The following is a 19100-nucleotide window of genomic DNA, read 5'->3' as shown; positions in this document are numbered from 1 at the left end:
ACATACTATCCCCCCTGCTCAGGAGCAGCTAATCATCAGACAGATAACATGTCTCCAGACTGAATATGCTTTAATGCACTGGGGGTGGAGGGATTGCAGAGGGAGGGCCAATCCATGGCCCAAGGAGGTTTATTAGCAGGATCCTCATCAGTGAATTGGTAGGTGCTAACAGGAACTGGATGCTCTTGTCTGCAGGGAACGTTCCCTCTGTGAGGGGATTGTAATTGCTCAAGTCTTCATTCACTGCTCCCTGGGCTGGGCACGTCCTGGGTCTGCTCCTGCAGGACACACAGCGAGTGAGGTTAACAGCAGTGGGGATGAGCTCAGACTATGTAGCATTTGGTCTACTTGTAAACGGGAGGGGAGACCTGCAGGGGAAACCAGGTGCTGGATGGGCTCAGTATGGGACGCTCGCCCCCTACAGTCAGTGCTATCCCCCGTGCACTAAGGGACGCTATGCTGCAAAGAGCGACGTGGGGAGTTCAGGAGTTGGCTGTCCTTCCACAGTCAGTGCTCCTCCCAGTGCTACATTTTAGCAGTAGGGGATGCTGTGCTGCTCGATTTTCCATGTTTCCCAGCATCTGTGAACTCCGGTGTCCAATGTGCAAGGCTCTGTTTTGCCACCCCTAAGAGCTCCCCTGGCACAAAAGATTCCCAGTGGATATGGGATTCTCCTTCACTTCCTGTGCTACACAGTTACACAGCAGTCACGCCTCTCCCCAGAGCCAGCTGTGTTTCTTTCTGTCATTGCCCCTTTTCCCATTTTGGGCCACCTGCCCCTTGCCCCCACTATCCTTGGATCCCTCCCTCCATCCCCATTCACCGTGATGGGGATCCCCTTCTGAGTTCAAGCCTCCTCCACTGGAAGTGGGGGTACAGGAGATTGGGCTGGTACAGGAAACACGGGTGCCATCCTCCTTCCCAGAGTGGCTGAGCAAGTGAAGATGGGGTAGAACCTGAGGCTCCCTATAGCAGATGGGTTCTGGTGTCCCTAGGATAATTGAGATCTACCCCAGGCAGGAGAAGGGGGCAACTCTAGGAGACCAGAAGATCCCATGGAAATGGGTATCTCCCCTTTAGGGGGTGCCAGCTCCAATCCAGGTCGAAGGTGTGGGGAGAGACTGACTCGGGGGGTGGGAACATAAGGCCTTTCTCCTCTAGGGCTGCCATCCTCTGACTCCACTGATGCTCACCTGCAAGCAGTGATTCCAAGAAACTGCAGTGCCGGGCGGGCGATATCTTCTCGACCCTGGGTGGCTCCGTGCTGATGTGCTCAAAGTTCTGCTTTGTGGGGTCGTAGCGGGGCCACTGCTTCCCTCTGTCCCCCAACCCCAAAGGAGTCCTGGGGGAAAATTCAACATGCCACACAGAGGTTAGTACCTGGACTTGGCAGAGAGGGGAACAAACTCCAACTGGAGTTTGACATCCCAGGTGCAGGGGTGATTAGCAGCCAACTTGAAAAATTTGACCCCTTTCCTAAATAGCTCCCATCCGCTCTTTTTCCCAATGAGCATGAAGCCACAGGCTGCCCTTAGTTAAGATGGTCACTTCCTCTTGTTTGTCTCATATGGAGTGAGGCTACAGGCTAAAGATGGCCACTGTCTCCCATTGATCTTGATGACATTGAAGCCACAGTCTGCTATGAGTCACGATGGCTGCCATTGGCCTACAGCCCTTTGCAAAGTGAGATTGCCCCTAGGAAAGATGGCCACTGTTCCGAATTGTTTCCAAAGGGACTGAAGCCAGGCTTCCCCCAGGGAAGATGGGCATCCTTTGTGCTCACAGATGTAGGAAGAGGCAGTGTGGGGAGTGGAGTAACATGAGGGGACAGGGAAAGTCACAGGGGTGTTAGGGAACAAGGGGGCACAGATAGGAGGATCTGCACTGGAAGATGGTCCAAAATCACCATATGTCCTTTCTTTAGATTGCCTCTCCGACTCGTCCTTCCAAACTGAACTGCCCTAATCAAAAATGGCCACCATCTCCCACTGTGCTGGATGAGACTGAAGTTACAATATGATTGCCCTGAGTTGGCTGCCATTTTCATACAGTCCTTGCATGTGCCATCTAGGCTGTCCCTAGGAAAGATGGCCACCACCTGCCATTATTCTTAAGTAGCCAGGAGCCAGAGGCTGCCCTGAGTTAAGATGGCCTCCCTCTGTCTGAAGCCTGGGAAGTAGCAGGGACGTTGCCTGTAACAAAGATGGCAGCGGCAGCCTGTGGGAAGAGCAGCTCTTTGGCTCCCTCTGGAGGCGAAGAGCGGGACCAGAGTCGGCCTTTTCTGTCTGCTGATGGGCTAAATGCATACGCAGCTTCCCGGCTCCCCCTGTGGGTACATGGAGAAGTGGGATGAGGCTCCCGCCAGCCCGCAGGTGTAATTTGCATAGACGTCCCAGGTGCTCCGTGCAGTGCCCGCCGGGGATTTCCCCATGTTTGACACTCACGGTCTGTGTCACGTTGGCTGCGGGACTGCGGGGAGGGGAAGAAGGTGGCAAGTGTGAGAATGCATGGGGGCGGGGTTAGCAAGTGGCCTTCCCTAGATTCATAGACTCCAAGGCCAGAAGGGAGCATTCTGGTATCAGTTCTCTTCGGTTCCTAAAGTCTGATTTATATTCATTACTATCAACTTTCCCTGTCTTCCATGTGTTGGATTTTTTTTTTTTTTTTTAAATTTTCACAGCTGCCTTCACTTCCCTAGTCTGGGAATTACTGGGCCCAAGCTGGGTGGTGCGAACCAATAGGCGGAAGGCTGAAGAGATTTGTATTGGAGCCTTGCTGGCTTATTTCCGGTGCAAGGGCACAAGTCTTTGTATCTAAGCCCAGGTATACCCTTAAATCTTAAATGGCCACATTTATCTCAGTCAGAGATGTGAAAAAACCACCCCCCGACTGCCACAGCTGTGCTGACATAGCCCTAGGGCAGCTGCAGTTATGTTGAAGGAAAGATGCTTTTGTTAAGGTAGCTCCTGATTTTTGGGCAAGCGATATTCCTCCAGTTCTGGAGCAACCCTTTTTGCTGCTGCAGGCTGTATTTATGCCTGTGCAGTCTCCATAGCATAGACATCCCCTGAGTTTGTGTGGCAGGGCTGGGAAAGGACAGGCAGAGTTTTGAAAGCACTGGCTACTAGGTAAAAAACCTTGTGTCTTTGAATGAGGATTCGTAGGATTGCCGACATTCGGATGAGGGAAGAAGGGAATTAACCCTAACCTGGAACCAGGGGACTTAGCTTTTATTTCACTGAAGTTAAGTTCAGCTCTAGGTCAGGGGCTTCAACCAAATAGATTTACTGTTGTTCTAAGGGACCCCTTCTTTGACATGGCATTGAGCGGGTCTTCCTGGATGTTGGGGATACCTGGCCAAAGAGTTACAGATGGATTGTGGGGGATTCCCTTACCCACTGCTGGCAAACTCTGCAAAGTGCCGCATTCCCATGTGGCTCAGCGCCACCTCAGCCTCCGTGTGCGTGTGGTTGGCTCCTCCTACAGATGCCAGGGTCCCGAACACGTAGGGAAACCCAGAGCCGTGTGGCACCCCCGTCCATTCAGGTGTAGACAAGCTGCTGGTGCGGTGGGTGAAGTAGTAGGTGTACACAGGACTGCGAGCCTCTGCTAGCCGACTAGCCATCTCGGCTACCGGGCACACAAATAGGTAGTCACCAGTAATTTGATCCATGGCCCATCGGTAGCGTGCCTCGCCCTGCCCCTTCCCCTCCTGGCTGTACCGCAGTGCCACAGCCCGGACAGCCTCTTCTGGGGCTCCTGGAACCACCAGCCTCACCACCTGCAGCAGCTCCTCCCAGCCGATGGAGCTGGCGTTCTCCAGGTTGAGTCTGGGAGCACCAAATATTAACATATAGGAGCCTTCATTGGCAGTGAAACCAGCCCCGATTGGTATGTGGTGGCTCTTCTTAGCCTGCAGGAGTCTTGGTGGTGTATCAGGGAGGAAATCCCCATCTGGTGTCGGCACAAAGGGCAGCCCCAGCAGCTCCTTGCGGCGCAAGACGGAGAACTCGTGTTTGGGGAACTCCCCGGGTTCCTTCTCCTGCAGGCAGCCCACCAGGGCCATGTCATCGCTATCGGTGCAGCCCAGCAGCTGGCCCAGCCTCCGGCCTCTCTTCTTGGCCTCCTCAAGCGAAATCCAAGCCCATGGTGCATTCGGGGCTCCACTCAGCAGCATGGCGCGGGTGAAGAGGGGCCGGCTCCCTGGAGAGAGGAGGTGGAAGCCGACTGACGCAGCCCCAGTGCCCTGGCCGAAGAGCAGGAAATGGGCCGGATCCCCTCCGAAGGCGGCTGCATTGTCCCGCAGCCAGCTCATCGCCAGTCGCTGGTCCCATAGGCCGACGTTCCCCGGGGCGGCCGGGGGCAGGGACAGGAAGCCCAGCGCCCCCAGCCGGTAGTTCATGGAAGCCACGATCAGGTTCTCGGTGGCAGCTAAGAAGCGCCCATCATAGACATCGAGTGAGGCTGCACCTGAGAAGAACCCCCCACCATGGATCCAGACGAGGATGGGGGCCAATGTGAGGGGCCGGGGATGGGGCACCCAGACGTTGAGGAAGAGGCAGTCCTCGGACTGTGGAGTTTTGGGTCTCCATGTTTCGGTCTCAGGGTAACCAGTAAGTCGAGGCTGGGGGCAGGCGTTGCCGAAGCTGGAGGCCTCCAGGACTTGGCTCCAGAGATGGTGGGGAAGTGGTTTCTGGAAGCGCAAGGCCCCCACGGGGGGCTCAGCATAGGGGATGCCCAGAAAGGCCGTCACTTTGTTGGAGCCAGCCGGGAGGCGCTTGCCCTGGATGGGGCCACTGGTGGTGAGCACCATGGTGCCATCATCCTCCAAACCAGAGCTGGGGCCTGGCAGGGACAGGAGGAGGAGGCAGGGGACCGCGGGAAGAAGTCCCAGCATTGCAGCAGCTGTAAGGGAAACCCCCCCAAGAGGGAGTTATAGGGAATGGATCTGGAGCCTTTCCCCTCTAAGGGGTGCTGGCTCCCATCCAGACCCAGCCACCTAAATCCAGACAGCAGGTCAGAGCTCCCTATATCAGCCTGGATCCCCTTTAGAAAATACAACCCAAACCCCGTGTCTTATCTGTCTATGCTCCAGCTCACTGCTGAGCTCCAGATGTGGGTCAGCACTGAGTCTAGGTCTGGAAGAGGAGTGAGGTCTAGTGGGTTATGATGTGGGGAAGGGGGACTGGGAGCCAGGACTCCTGTGTTTCATCCCCACCTCTGGGAGGATATTGGGGTCTAGTGGGTTTCGAGTAGTGGGGGGCGGGGAGCCGGGACTCCTCAGTTCTATCCCCAGCTTTGGGATGGGAGTGGGGTCTAGTGGGTTAGAGCAGGGGAGGCTGGGAGTCAGGACTCCTGGGTTCTAGCCCCATGTTTGAGAATGGGGTCCATGGAAAGGGTATTAGCTGGGCAGTTACCAACAGTGATCCCAATTCCCACTTCTTCCATTTCCCTTTCTCCCTTGACCCCTCTGTCCCTGACTCACCTACCCTTCTCGTTGGCGCAATCGCAGCGTTGTGGCTCTCTCTGCGTCTCACAGCTCAGGACGGAGGCGAACGGGGGATGCTGGAGCAAATGGGAAGCCTCCAATGCTGAGAATAACAGCCAGGGAGCAGCCACTGGGGCTTATTTATCCTCAAATCTGTGTCCTTGTTGGCCTGTGCACACAAAGCGGGAGGAGGATCCGAGCTGGAGGACGGGGCTGTTGGGGAAGAGCCAAGGGCTTTGCAAACAGACTCAGCTGGGTAAATAGCGTGAGAGCTCTAGGGGTAGATGGGCCACGATCCCTGAATTGCAGCCACCTTGGAGGATGCGGGTGGGTCCGCTGGGTACTCGGAAGTTCATAAGGAATCGTGTGTCCAAATAAAGCACATGGAGGTTTTAGGGGAGGGGGCAGAAAGGAATAACTGAAGGGGGCATATAGACAGGAGACTAGGGTTCATACCGCACCACTGAGAGAAATTGATAGGAGATCATAGAATCCTAGGACTGGAAGGGACCTCGAGAGTTCATCTAGTCCAGTCCCCTGCACTCATGGCAGGACTAAGCATTATCTAGACCATCCCTGACAGGTGTTTGTCTAGCTCGCTCTTAAAAATCTCCAATGATGGAGATTCCACAACCTGTCCGGGCAATTTATTCCAGTGCTTAACCCCCCTGACAGTTACAAAGTTTCCCTAATGTCCAACCTAAACCTCCCTTGCTGCAATTTAAGCCCACTGCTCCTCGTCCTATCCTCAGAGGCTAAGGAGAATAATTTTTCTCCTCCTCCTTGTAACAACCATTCGTATTCTTGAAAACTGTTATCATGTCCCCTCTCAGTCTTCTCTTCTCCAGACTAAACAAACCCAGTGTTTTCAATCTTGCCTCATAGGTCACGTTTTCTAGACCTTTATTCATTTTTTTTGCTCTTCTCTGGACTGTCTCCAATTTGTCCACATCTTTCCTGAAATGGGACAATATTCCAGTTGAGGCCTAATCCGCTTGGAGTAGAGTGGAAGAATGACTTCTCTTGTCTTGCTTACAACACTCCTGCTAATACATCCCAGAATGATGTTTGCTTTTTCTGCAACAGTGTTACACTGTTGACTCATATTTACATTTTGATCCACTATGACTAAGGCTGAATATCTGTCATCGAGGTCACGGATTCTGTGACTTTCCGTGACCTCTGTGACTTCTGTAGCGGCCGGTACTGTCTCAGGGCCAGCAGCAACAGTTTGAGTGTGTGGAAGGGGGCTCAAGGCTGGGGCAGAAGGTTGGGATGCGGGGTGGCACTTAGCTGGTGGGTGGGTGGCAGAGGGGTGGAGCCCAGCTCCCTCTGGAATGTCCCTGCAGCTCCTAGGGAGAGGAGCTAGGGGGTTCCATGCACTGCCCTCATCTGCAGCTGCTGCCCCCAAACTCCCATTGGCTGCAGGTCCCAGCTAATGGGGGCTGCGGAGTTGGCACTTGTGGTGGGAGCATCCCACAGAGCCCCCCTGGCTGCCCCTCTGCCTAGGACACATGAAGCCCCTCTGGCTGCCCCTCTGTCTGCAGGGACATGCGAAGCTAGGTATAGAGCCTGCGAGTCCCATCAATCCTCCCCACCCAGCACCAGTGGGGGTCCTATACCGTGTGCTGCTGTCTGCCTCACACCCAGCACCAGCAGAGGTCCCCAGCACTCGCAGTGCCCCCGGTCCGCCCTCCCCCAGCAGCTGTGGCCCCCTGGCCCAGGTTTTACTTATATAAAAGTAAAATATATATATGTAACCCTTCTACCCATCAGAGTTGGCAGCAACAAGGGCCGGGTTCAGTATCTAGGGGTTCCATTCCAATAACACAATGCAAAACCGGCTCGAGCCCCCACCCAGTGACCTGGGACAAATATATACCTCCCCTGCTAGGCACCTCCAAGAGGCAATACTTCCCCTCTCGCAAGCACGGAGTCTGAGTGTAGCAAAAAGCCTTTTAATAACAGAGAAACAATGTGGCATTATGTTGGGGAAACACCACCAACAGGATTCATAACACAACCCATGAGCAAAAAATCCACCCCAAGCAAATTGGGGCATGTCCTTTCCCTTTGGTTCTTGAGTCCAGCAACCCGAAATCACCCAAAGTCCCAAAAGTCCAATGACCCAAAAGTCTCTGTCCCTGGTCAGGGCAGCCCCAGAGTTCGAAAGTTTATCTGCAGAGTTTTACCTCCCAACCTGGGTGGAGATGGGGGTGGGGAAGCGGTAAGGGGCACCTTACATGATCTGCAGATGACTGCCCCACAGCTCCATAGGCCTTCGCTCCGCTCCACTCCACCAGCCGGTCCACGAACTGCTCTGCTCCACATCCCACAAGCAGCTCCTGCTATCCCACAAACTGCTCCACAATATATCTTCAGGCTCCCCCTTACTTAACACAACACTCAGTGATTTCAGCTCTTAGTCAGTTTTACCTCTTTTGTGATTTCAGCTTGTAGTAAGGGAGCCTCAGTGCTGGTGCACCATTAGCCCAAAGTGAATTCAGCTCAGCAGCCTGTAACTAGACTCCTAATAGAATCAAAACTAGCTCTGATATTCCACAGTGGAGAGAGAAAAAAGTGCAATTACCATGTAAGGCCCTCACCAGGGGGCCCATACCACCAAGTATTAATACCTACCACCAGCCTCTCTCCCTTCAGTGGGTTTTGGAACCCATGACCCTTGACTAGCGAGTGCTGCTTAGTTGTTGGTGAGTCCCTCCATCATAACAAAAAGCCAAGTACAGTTCACTGTCCTTGATTCCCATAATCAGGGTAATAAAAATTTATTCTTCCTGCCCCAATAACAGAGACACTGGGGATCCCACAGCAGCCAAAGTGACCATTTGGGCAGCTATGGCCTCATTCTAGGCAGGGTGGGTGTGCCTATGCAAATGAGATCAGCCCCTGAAGTTCTTCTCCACAACTTGCCACACCTCACCACCAGATGTCAGGGTGGAGCTCATCCTGACTCTGCTTACATATATATAGTATAGTATTATATATAGTAAAAGTCATGGAGAGGTCACAGGCCGTGAATTTTTGTTGACTGCCTCTGACCTGTCCGTGACTTTTACTAAAAATATGACTAACACGTAGCCTTAACTATGACCCCAAAATCCCTTCCTGCAGTACTTCTATCTGGCAGTCATTTCCCATTGTGTATGTGTGCAACTGATTGTTCCTTCCTAAATGGAGTACTTTGCATTTGTCCTGACTGAATTTCATCCTATTTACTTCAGATGATTTCTCCTATGTGTTCAGATCATTTTGAATTTTAACCCTATCCTCCAAAGCACTTGCAACTCCTCCCAGCTCGGTATTGTCTGCAAACTTTATCAGTATACTCTCTATGTCATTATCTAAATCATTGATGAAGATATTGAACAGAACCGGACCCAGAACTGACCCAGAACTGATCCCTGCAGGACCCCACTGCTGCCACCCTCTTAGCTTGTGAGAGTGCCTCCAGGGGAGATCGTGGTTCTGACAACATGTGGTTGGGTCATGAACATTATTGACAGCTTTGGGCATGTTTGTTTCTCCTGTGGGGTGCGTCTGAAATTGCCCTGAGGTCCCTGCGTTGCTTCTCATAGTCACTTGGCAGTAGGGTTTTGTTATTTCTAGTTGTCACCATTTGTCACAAGTTGGGTGAGTCACAGTGGGACCCTGAGTGCATATTATGCCAAAAAATGTAGCCTAGATATCTGTTGTGGCAGCAGGGGCAGGGAATTGCTGACGCGTGGGATTGAGGGCCATCGACAGTGTTGTGGGAGTGGGGGAGCCCAGGGCTGGGATAGCAGGGGGCTGGGGTTCGGGACTGATGGGCATTGGATGAGCTGCAGGGTGTGGGGGGAGCTGAGAGATGGGTTAGCAGGAGGCTGTGGGTTGGGACTGAGGGCCATCGGCAGAGCTGTCGGGGGGCACGGGATCCCAGAGCTGGGATACCAGGGGGCTATGGATCAGCTTTGAGAGGTATCAGCAGAGCTGTGGGGGGATACCTAGGGGTGGGATACAGAGGGCTGGGGGTTGGGATTGAGGAGCAGTAGCATGGCTGTGGGGAGTGGGGGTTACGAATGAGTTGGTGTCAGCAAAGTTTTTTCCTGGGGCTAATTTAATGTATCCCCCATCCTGTTTGTTCTCCTGTTGATCCAAAAAGGCACTGTCCCTTTCCTTGAGTGATCACCCGCTGGGAAATTCCTGCCTGGACGTTTCCCAGGGCTCAGAACCAGATCAGCCGCCTCCGGGGCAGCAGGGAACCTATCGTCTCTCTGTGCTGGGGAATTGTCTTTCCACGGCCCAGCATCTGCCAGTAACCTGGAGAAGCCCAGCATGGCCCAGACTCTGCTCCTCACAGCTGCTGCCCTGCTGTGCCTCATGCTGGGGGGGGGGGTAGGTCTGGGGGAGGATGGCACAGCTCATTTGGTGCAGAGACTCAGGGACAGCTTTGGCTAGCTAGGGACAGCAGTAAGGATTCTGGTGCCGCAAGTACCCCACAGGGTGAGCTGGCTACAGGGGGCTGTGCACAGATGGACACCCCCCTCTCTCCCGTCCCACATCTCTCTATCTCCTCCGACCCCGTCCGTTTCTCGGACTCCCTCTCGGTGTCCGTTTGCACCCAGCAGTGATAGAGCTCAGCATGGCGATGCTGCAGCCACAAGGTTTTCTGTAACATCCCCTGATGCCTCAGCAGATGCCTCAACACTGACACGGTAACGCTATATGGACGTAGACCTAACTCTAATACTGACACCATGACCCTAAGCCCATAGTGCTAACCCTAACACTGACATCTTAACCCTATCCCCATAACCCTAACCCCCTCTATTTGACATTGGTGAAGCCTCATCTGGAGTACTGTGTCCAGTTTTGGGCCCCACACTACAAGAAGGATGTGGAAAAATTGGAAAACGTCCAGCGGAGGGCAACAAAAATGATTAGGGGGCTGGAACACATGAGTTATGAGGAGAGGCTGAGGGAACTGGGATTGTTTCGTCTACGGAAGCGAAGAATGAGGGGGATTTGATAGCTGCTTTCAACAACCTGAAAGGGGGTTCCAAAGAGGATGGCTCTAGACTGTTCTCAGTGGTAGCAGATGACAGAACAAGGAGTAATGGTCTCAAGTTGCAGTGGGGGAGGTTTAGGTTGGATATTAGGAAAAACTTTTTCACTAGGAGGGTGGTGAAACACTGGAATGCGTTACCTAGGGAGGTGGTGGAATCTCCTTCCTTAGAAGTTTTTAAGGTCAGGCTTGACAAAGCCCTGGCTGGGATGATTTAATTGGGGATCGGTCCTGCTTTGAGTAGGGGGTTGGACTAGATGACCTCCTGAGGTCCCTTCCAACCCTGATATTCTATGATTCTATGATTCTACCTTAACCCTATGCCTATAGCCCTAACCCTAACACTGACATTTTAACCCTATGCCCATAACCCTAATATCTTAACCCTATTCCCAGCACCCTAACCTGCACAGTGACACCCCAACCCTAACACTCATTTCTTAACCCCACACCATAGCCAAATCCCTCACACTGTTACCCTAACCGTGTGTCCATAGCCCTAACCCTAACCCTGACACCTCAAACCTAACCCACACCATTGCTAGTGCCCAAATGCTATCCCTTAATCCTGTCTCCCAACCCTTATTCTACCCCCTAATTCAAACCCTATTATGCTCCTTGTATCCCATAGCCCTATAATCCTGTCACCTCGCCCAGCCCCCCAGCCCTCTCGCTCTCTCCCCTTTACACTCTACCCCATCCCCACTAATGCTAACCAAGAACCCCACCATTTACCCCTACACCCAGCCCTACCCTATAAGCCTGTTGCATCTTCTACAATCCTAACAGTCACCCCGTAACTCTGAACTGAACAGTTCCAACCGTGCCCCATCATCCTGCCACTTAACCCTAACCCTCAGCTGGAACCGGAACCCATAAATCCCAGTTCCCAACCCTAACACCCGACTTATAACTCTGCTCTCCAAATCTGACCCTAACTCATAAACCTTTAACATTAAGACTAACCTTAGCCACCCTGCCCCTCAGCTCTCCTCAAGCCCTTCCAAGCTTTAGCCAGCTTCAGACTCCCAAAATTTAGGTTTGAACCAGCCCCAATCCCAACTCCGCTGCCTTCCTTGCCTAACCAGGATGTAAACCCATCATGACAAGGCCCATCAGCTGAGTCCCACTTGCCCTGTCTGAGCTGGAGAAATAATAATAAAAGCAGCAGAAAATGATGAGAGAAATAGTGGTTTGATGCTTCTTCAGCTGACATCTGACAGAGCTGAGCTGTGGGGCATGCTGGAAGTCAGGATCTGGGCAGCTTGCCCTTCTAAGAGAGTCTGAGCCTCTTTCCATGCCCTCTGTGCCTGTTCCTGTATATGAGGTATCAAGGTTCCCTCCCCACTCTGAACTCTAGGGTACAGATGTGAGGACCCGCATGAAAGACCCCCTAAGCTTATTTCTACCAGTTTAGGGTAAAACTTCCCCAAGGCACAAACTCTTCGTGCTTGGAGGGTACACTGCCACCACCAAGTGATTTAACAAAGAATTAGGGAAAGGACCACTTGAAGTTCCTATTCCCCCAAAATATCCCCCCAAGCCTTACACCCCCTTTCCCGGGGAGGCTTGAGAATAAACAAGATGAGCAAAGACCAGCCTTGGGTTTTTAGGACCCTAAAAACCCAATCAGATTCTTAAAAAACAGAACTTTATTAGAAGAACAAAATAAAGATAAAAGAACAACTCTGTAAGATTAGAATGGAAGATAATCTCACAGGCAGTCAGATTCAAAACATAGAGAATCCCTCTAGGCAGAACCTTAAATTACAGAAAGAAGAAAACAAACAAACCAACAAACAAACCCCCCAGGAATACACAATCCCTCCAGCACAGCGAATTTCACAAGCCAAAATCAAAAGAAAATCGAATGCATTTTCTAGCCAGATTACTTACTAACTCTATAGGAGTTGGATTGCTTGCTTTCTTGATCTGTCCCTGGCAAAGGCATCACACAGATAGACAAAGCCTTCTCCCCCACCCCCACCCCCACTTAGCCTTCTCCCCCGCACCCTGCCAGCTCACTGGGAAAGTACCTGTGTCTGTGGCTTGTATCGTATAATGGCCCACAAGTGTCATCAATAAACTACCAATTTACTGAGACTCCCTGGTGTGTACGGTTCTTCCTCACTGTCCACTGAGCACCAGCAAGGGGAGGGTTTGGTTCTAGTGGGTTAGAGCATGGAGGATGGGAGTCAGAACTCCTGGGTTCTCTCCCAAGAACTGGGAGGGGAGTGGGATCTAGTGGTTAGAGCAGAGGAGGGCTGGGAGTTAGGACTCCTGGGTGTTATCTCCAGCTTGGAGATGAGAGTAGGGTTTAGTGGAGTAGACAAATGTGAGCTGGAAGCCAAGATGCCTGGGTTCTATCCCAGTTCCATGAGGCAATTGGGGTCTAGTTGGTTAGACCAGGGGAGGCTGGAAGTCAGAACTCCTGGGTTCCATATCTGGCTCTGGGTGCACAGTGTGATCTCTGGGCTTTGTCATTTGCCTCTTCAAACCCCAGAGCATCATTTACGCCCTTATGTAATCTGTGTCCCTCATTATCTCACCACTTAACTGCCAACCCCATCCACAACTCTCTCTCTCTCGCTCTCTTGCTCTCTCTCTCTCTCACACACACACACACACTGTCCCCCTTGCTCAGGAGCTTCTAATAAACCCACACACCAGGGCTCTGTCTCCAGACTGAATATACTTTAATGCACTGGGGTGGAGGAGATGCAGAGGGAGGGTCAATTAATGGATTCCCAGCAGGTTTATTAGTAGGATTCTCGTTAATGAATCGGTGGGCGCTAATAGGAACTGGATGCTCTTGTCTGCATGGAGGGTTCCTCCCATCAGGGGATTGTAAGTGCTCAGCTCTTCATCCCCAGCCCCCCAGGCTGGGCACAACTTGGGTCTGCTCCTGCAGGACACACAGCGAGTGGGGTTAACAGCAGTGGAGATGAGCTCAGACTATGCAGGGTTTGGTCTACTTGCAAATGGGAGGGGAGACCTGCAGGGGAAACCAGGCACTGCGTGGGCTCGGTATCGGACACTCGCCCCCTACAGTCAGTGCCATTCCCCGTGCACTAGGGGGCGCTTTGCTGCAGATAGTGGCATGGGGGGGTTCCGCAGGGGGCAGTCCCTGCACAGTCAGTGCTCTCCCCTAGTGCTACATTGTTGCAGTAGGGGGTGCTCTGCTGCTGGAGTTCCCGTGTTTCCCAGCATCTGTGAACCACGGGGTCCAGTGTGCAAGGTTCTGTTCTGCCTCACCTAAGAGGGCCCCTGGCATTCAGGATTCCCAGCAGCCACTGGATTCTCATTCAGTCCCTGTTGTACACAATTACACAATGGCTGTGCCCCTCCCGAGACTCAGCTGCATGTCATTCTTTCACTGCCTCCTTTCTTTTCTGTACCATTACGGGCCACCTGCCCCCATCGCCCAGTGTCCTTGGATCCATCCCCATCCACCCTGCTAGGAATCCATGTGTCTGAGCTCATTCCTGCTTCATTGGAATGGAGGGTATATGGGGGAACCTTGGAGAGGAAACACGGTTGTCATCTTCCTACCCAGAGCGGCCAAGCAATAGAAGAAGGGGTAGAACCTGTGTCTTCCCTACAGTAGATGAGTTCTGGAGTTCCCAGGGGATGCGATCTCTACCCCAGGCAGGAGAATGGGGCCTCTCTAGGAGGCCAGAAGATCCCATGGAAATAAGAATGTGAGCTGGGATCTTTCTCTTCTAGAGGGGAGCCATCTCGGGCACGCAAAGAGGTAGTCACTGAGGATTTGTTCCATGGCCCATCCGTACCGTGCCTCCCGCAGCTCCTCCCCCTCCTGGCTGTACCGCAGTGCCACAGCCCGGACGGCCTCATCTGGCACCCCTGGCACTATCAGCCTCACCACCTACAGCAGCTCCTCCCAGTTGATGGAGCTGGCGTTCTCCAGGTTGAAGCTGGGGGTAGCAAAGATTAGTATGTAGGAGCCTTCGTTTGAGGAGGAACCAAATCCAATTGTCATAGGCTGGCCATGCCTGGCCTGCAGGAGTCTTGGTGGTGCATCAGGGAGAAAATCCCCATCTGGTGGTGGCACAAAGGGCAGCCCCAGCTACTTCTTGCGGTTTAAAATGGAGAACTCGTGTTTGGGGAACTCTCCGGGTTCCTTCCCCTGCAGGCAGCCCACCAGGGCGGTGTCATCTCTATCGCTTGTCATTTGCTTGAGGAGGCCAGCCTCTGGCCTCTCTCCTTGGCCTCCTCAAGAAAAATCCAAGCCCATGGTGCGTTCGGGGCTCCGCTCATGAGCGCGGAGCTGGTAAGGAGGGGTTGGCTCCCTGGGGAGAGAAGGTGGAAGCCGACTGACGCAGCCCCAGCATCCTGGCCAAAGAGTATGAAATGGGCTGGGTCCCCACTGATGGCAGCTGTGTTCTCCCTTAGCCAGCGCAGTGCCATTTGCTGGTCCCACAAGCCGGCGTTCTCCAGGGCAGCTGGGGGCAGAGACAGGAAGCCCAGAGCCCCCAGCCGGTAGTTCATGGAGGCAACAATCACTTTCCCAGTGGCAGCTAAGAAGCGTCCATCATAGATGTCGAGTGAGGCATGAACATTATTAACGGCTCTGGGCCTGTTTGTTCCTCCTGGGGGTGGGTGGGTTTGAAATTGCCCTGAGGTCCTTGGGTTGCTTCTCATAGTCACTCGCCAATAGGGGTTTTGTTTTTTCTAGTTGCCACCATCGGTCACAAGTTGGTCACAACTGAGCTAAGTTGGGTGAGTCACAGCGGGACTCTGAGTGCATATTAGGCGAAAAGGTTTAGCCCAGATTTGTGGTGTGGCAGCCGGTGAGGGGGAGCTGTGCTGCGTGAGACTGACGGACACCAACAGCTGCAGGAATGGGGGAGCGCAGGGCTGGGACAGCAGGGTCTGCGGGTTGGGGTTGAGGGCCACCGATAGAGCTGTGTGGGGAGCCCAGAGCCAGGATAGCAGAGGTCTGGAGGGCAGGACTCAGGACTGACAGGCATTGGATGAGCCATGGGGTCTGGGGGAGCTGAGGGAGGGGTTAGCAGGAGTCTGTGGGTTGGGATTGAGGGTCATTGGCAGAGCTTTGGGGGGTGGGTTCTCAGAGCTGGGATACCAGGGGGCTGTGGATCTGCATTGAGGGGTATCAGCAGAGCTGTGGGGGATGCCTAGGGGGTGGGATAGCAGAGGGCTGGGGGTCGGGATTGAGGAGCATCAGCGGAGCTGTGGGGAGCCCAGGGCTGTGAGGGGATAGCTGGGGGCTGTGAATCAGGAGTAAATAGGTGTCAGCAAAGATTTTTCCTGGGGCTAATTTAATGTATCCCGCATCCTGTTTGTTCTCCTGTTGATCCAAAAAGGGACGATTCCTTTCCCTGTATAATTCCCCGTCTGGGAAATTCCTGCCCTGGCGGTTCCCATGCCTTAGAACCAGATCTGCTCTCTCTCAGGAATCAGGAATACTATCGGGGTATCGTCTCTCCCTGGCCCCAGCGTCTGCCAGTGACCTGGAGTAACCCAGCATGGCCTGGGCTTTGCTCCTCACAGCCACTGCCCTGCTGTTCCTTGTGCTGGGGGGTAAGTCCGGGGGAGGGGTGGCATGGCTCGGCCTGTGCAGAGACTCGGGGACAGCTTTGGCTGGCTTGGCTCCTAGGGCCAGCTGGGGGATTCTTCTGCAGCGTGTACCCCACAGGGATAAGCTCACTGCAGATAGGGCTCTCTGTGCAGACAGGCAAGCACCTCTCTCTATCTTCCATCTCTCTATTTCCCCCCATTCTGTCCATCTCTCTGATGCTCTCTCTGTGCCCATTTGTACCCCACTGCGGGGGGCCTGCAGTGCTGGGAGTGCGCCATTGCGATCCCCCAGGTTGGCTGCATGCCGAATGGGGACACCTGCACCGCTGAGCCAGGCCAGTTCTGCAGTGTCATCACAGTCATCCAGTGTGAGTCTGAGACACCCCCATCCTATCACCCAATGGGCCTTCATTTACACACGACCCCCCATGGTCATCAGCCGGGAGAGAATCCAGGACCTTCAGTGCTGCAGCAGAGAGCTGTCACATGGACTGAAGAGAGAGCTCTGTTCGCTGGCAGCAATAGTAGGGCTGTTGTCTGATGGGGGACAGTCTCTTGAGCGTGTGTGTGTGTGTGTGTGTGTGTGTGTGTGTGTGTGTGTGAGTGTGCAATGCACATTCCAGCCACTAGAGGATATGTGTGTGTGTGTGTGCAATGCCCATTCCAGTCTCTAGCCAGGGAATTACACTGAACTCATGCATCAATTCCCCCCTCCATCCCTGCAGTATCACAGTGTTTAGCTTGGAGGGTGGGGGGTTGCCTCTATCCCTGGGTCTCAGGATGGCAAGTGCCCTAAATAGCTCACCCAGAGCACTTTGGACCACTTTGTAGATGGAGGCTGAGGGATGGGTTAGGACTAGGGTTAGAGGTGGACCTGGCGATACGGGAAGTGGCTGGTTCCGGGCTGGGCCAGCTAGGAGATGCCATTAATGCCTAGGACCGAGTTTGTCCTTGCCACTTCCCCTGGCAGCTGCATGCACTATAGCATGTTTCAGGGAGTGGTGGAGCGCAACACGGCGATGCAGAGCCACGGCTCCGAAACCATCTGCAGCCACAAGGATTTCCGCAGAAACACGCCTTCTCCGTACAGGAGCCCCTGATGCCTTGGCAGATATCCCAACACTGACACCGTAACCATATGCCCATCGCCCTAACACGAATGTCTTACCCTTATGCACATAACCCTAACCCTAACAGTGACACCTTAATCCTATACCCAGAGCCCTAACCCTAACCCCTTCCACCTATGCCCATAGCCCTAACCTTAACAGTAAAGGAGGACTTGTGGCACCTTAGAGACTAACCAATTTATTTGAGCATAAGCTTTCGTTAGCTACAGCTCACTTCATCGGATGCATACTGTGGAAAGTACAGAAGATCTTTTTATACACACAAAGCATGAAAAAATGGGTGTTTACCACTACAAAAGGTTTTCTCTTCCCCCACCCCACTCTCCTGCTGGTAATAGCAGGAGAGTGGGGTGGGGGGAGAGAAAACCTTTTATAGTGGTAATAGCAGGAGAGTGGGGTGGGGGGAGAGAAAACCTTTTGTAGTGGTAAACACCCATTTTTTCATGCTTTGTGTGTATAAAAAGATCTTCTGTACTTTCCACAGTATGCATCCGATGAAGTGAGCTGTAGCTCATGAAAGCTTATGCTCAAATAAATTGGTTAGTCTCTAAGGTGCCACAAGTCCTCCTTTTCTTTTTGCGAATACAGACTAACACGGCTGCTACTCTGAAACCTTAACAGTGAAACCCAGACCCTAACGCTCATTTCTTAACTGCATACCAATAGCCCTAATGCTAACACTCTTGCCTTAACCCCATATCCATAGCCCTAACCCTAACACTGACACCCCAAACCTAACCTGCCCAATTGCTGGTGCCCAAATCCAATCCCTTAATCCTGTCGACCAACCCTTATTCTGCACCAGGGGTCTCAAACACGCGGCCTGCGGGGTTATTTTCTGCGGCCTGCCAACTCCCCTGGAGTTTACCTACAGAGGCTCCGGCCCGGCCCAGCCCGCACTGGGGGCAGGGCAGGCTCCCTGCCTGCCTGCCCTGCCCCCTTGCCGCTCTGGAAAGCAGCCGGGACCTGGGGGGGAGGAGGAGGATGGGAGCGGGACAGGACATAGGGGTCTGTGTGTTGCCCTGGACTTGCCTCCAGGTACCTCCCCCGAAGCTCCCATTGGCCGCGGTTCCCCGTTCCCAGCCAATGGGAGCTGCGGGGGGTGGTGCCTGGAGGCGCGGCCAGGGCAACACACAGAGCCCTGTGTCCCCCCCGCCCTCCCACCAGGTTCTGGCTGCTTCCCAGAGCGGCGCAGGGGCAGGGCAGGCAGGTGGGGAGCCTGCCCTGCCCCCGGTGCATGGGCCGGAGCCCGCCCCCAGAACCCCTCCTGCAGCCGAACCCCCTGCCGTACCCCACACCCCTCCTGCACCCCAATCCCCTGCCCTGAGCCTCCTGCTGCACCCTGCACTCCTCCTGCACCCCCTGGGGGCAGGGAGGGGGTGAAGTTGGGGTGGGGATTTCAGGAAAGGGGTTGGAATGGGGGCAGGGAAGGGGTGGGAAGAGGTGGGGCAGGGGCAGGGCCTCATGGAAGGGGTGGAGTGGGGGCGGGGCCGGGCAGGGGGCAGGGTGGGGTCAGTGGTGCGCCAATGTGCTAGTCCTCATGTGGCCCTCGTGTTCATTTGAGTTTGAGACCCCTGTTCTACACCCTAATTGTAACCCTATTATGCTTCTCTTATCCCACAACCCTATCACCCTGCCACCTAACCCAGCCTCCCAGCCCTCTCATCCTGTCCCCACTGCTACACTCTACCCCATCCCCACTAATGCTAACCAAGAAACCCACCATTTAACCCCACACCCTGTCCTCCTTTACAAGCCTGTTGCCTCTCCTGTAACCTTATGTGCATCACTCTAACCCTGAACATAACAGTTCCAGCCACGCTACCACTTAACTCTAATACCCAACTGGGATCGGATCCGC

At 53.7% G+C, this 19100-nt stretch overlaps 1 protein-coding gene across 1 annotated transcript; it reads right to left on the bottom strand.

Annotated features, from left to right (window-relative positions):
* Positions 1–88: 88 nt before the first annotated feature.
* On the bottom strand, positions 89–4897 carry LOC102940111 (acetylcholinesterase-like). Its single transcript, XM_027830409.3, has 3 exons — positions 3396–4897; positions 1194–1342; positions 89–278 (listed from the first exon to the last, which is right to left on the bottom strand). The coding sequence occupies exons 1-3, from the start codon at positions 4895–4897 to the stop codon at positions 241–243; spliced, it is 1689 nt and encodes a 562-aa protein (XP_027686210.2). The 3' UTR covers positions 89–240.
* Between the last annotated feature and the right edge of the window lie 14203 nt (positions 4898–19100).

This window comes from Chelonia mydas, chromosome 14 (genome assembly GCF_015237465.2).
Source record: "Chelonia mydas isolate rCheMyd1 chromosome 14, rCheMyd1.pri.v2, whole genome shotgun sequence".
NCBI lineage: Eukaryota > Metazoa > Chordata > Testudines > Cheloniidae > Chelonia > Chelonia mydas.
This window is presented reverse-complemented; position numbering and strand designations above follow the sequence as displayed.

Coding starts and splice junctions, on each gene's coding strand:
- LOC102940111 (XM_027830409.3), bottom strand. CDS start 4,897: ATGCTGGGACTTCTTCCCGCGGTCCCCTGCCTCCTCCTCCTGTCCCTG. Junction 1,343..3,395: donor GCAGAGTTTGCCAGCAGTGG/GTAAGGGAATCC, acceptor ATTTTCCCCCAG/GACTCCTTTGGGGTTGGGGG. Junction 279..1,193: donor CTTGGAATCACTGCTTGCAG/GTGAGCATCAGT, acceptor TGTGTCCTGCAG/GAGCAGACCCAGGACGTGCC.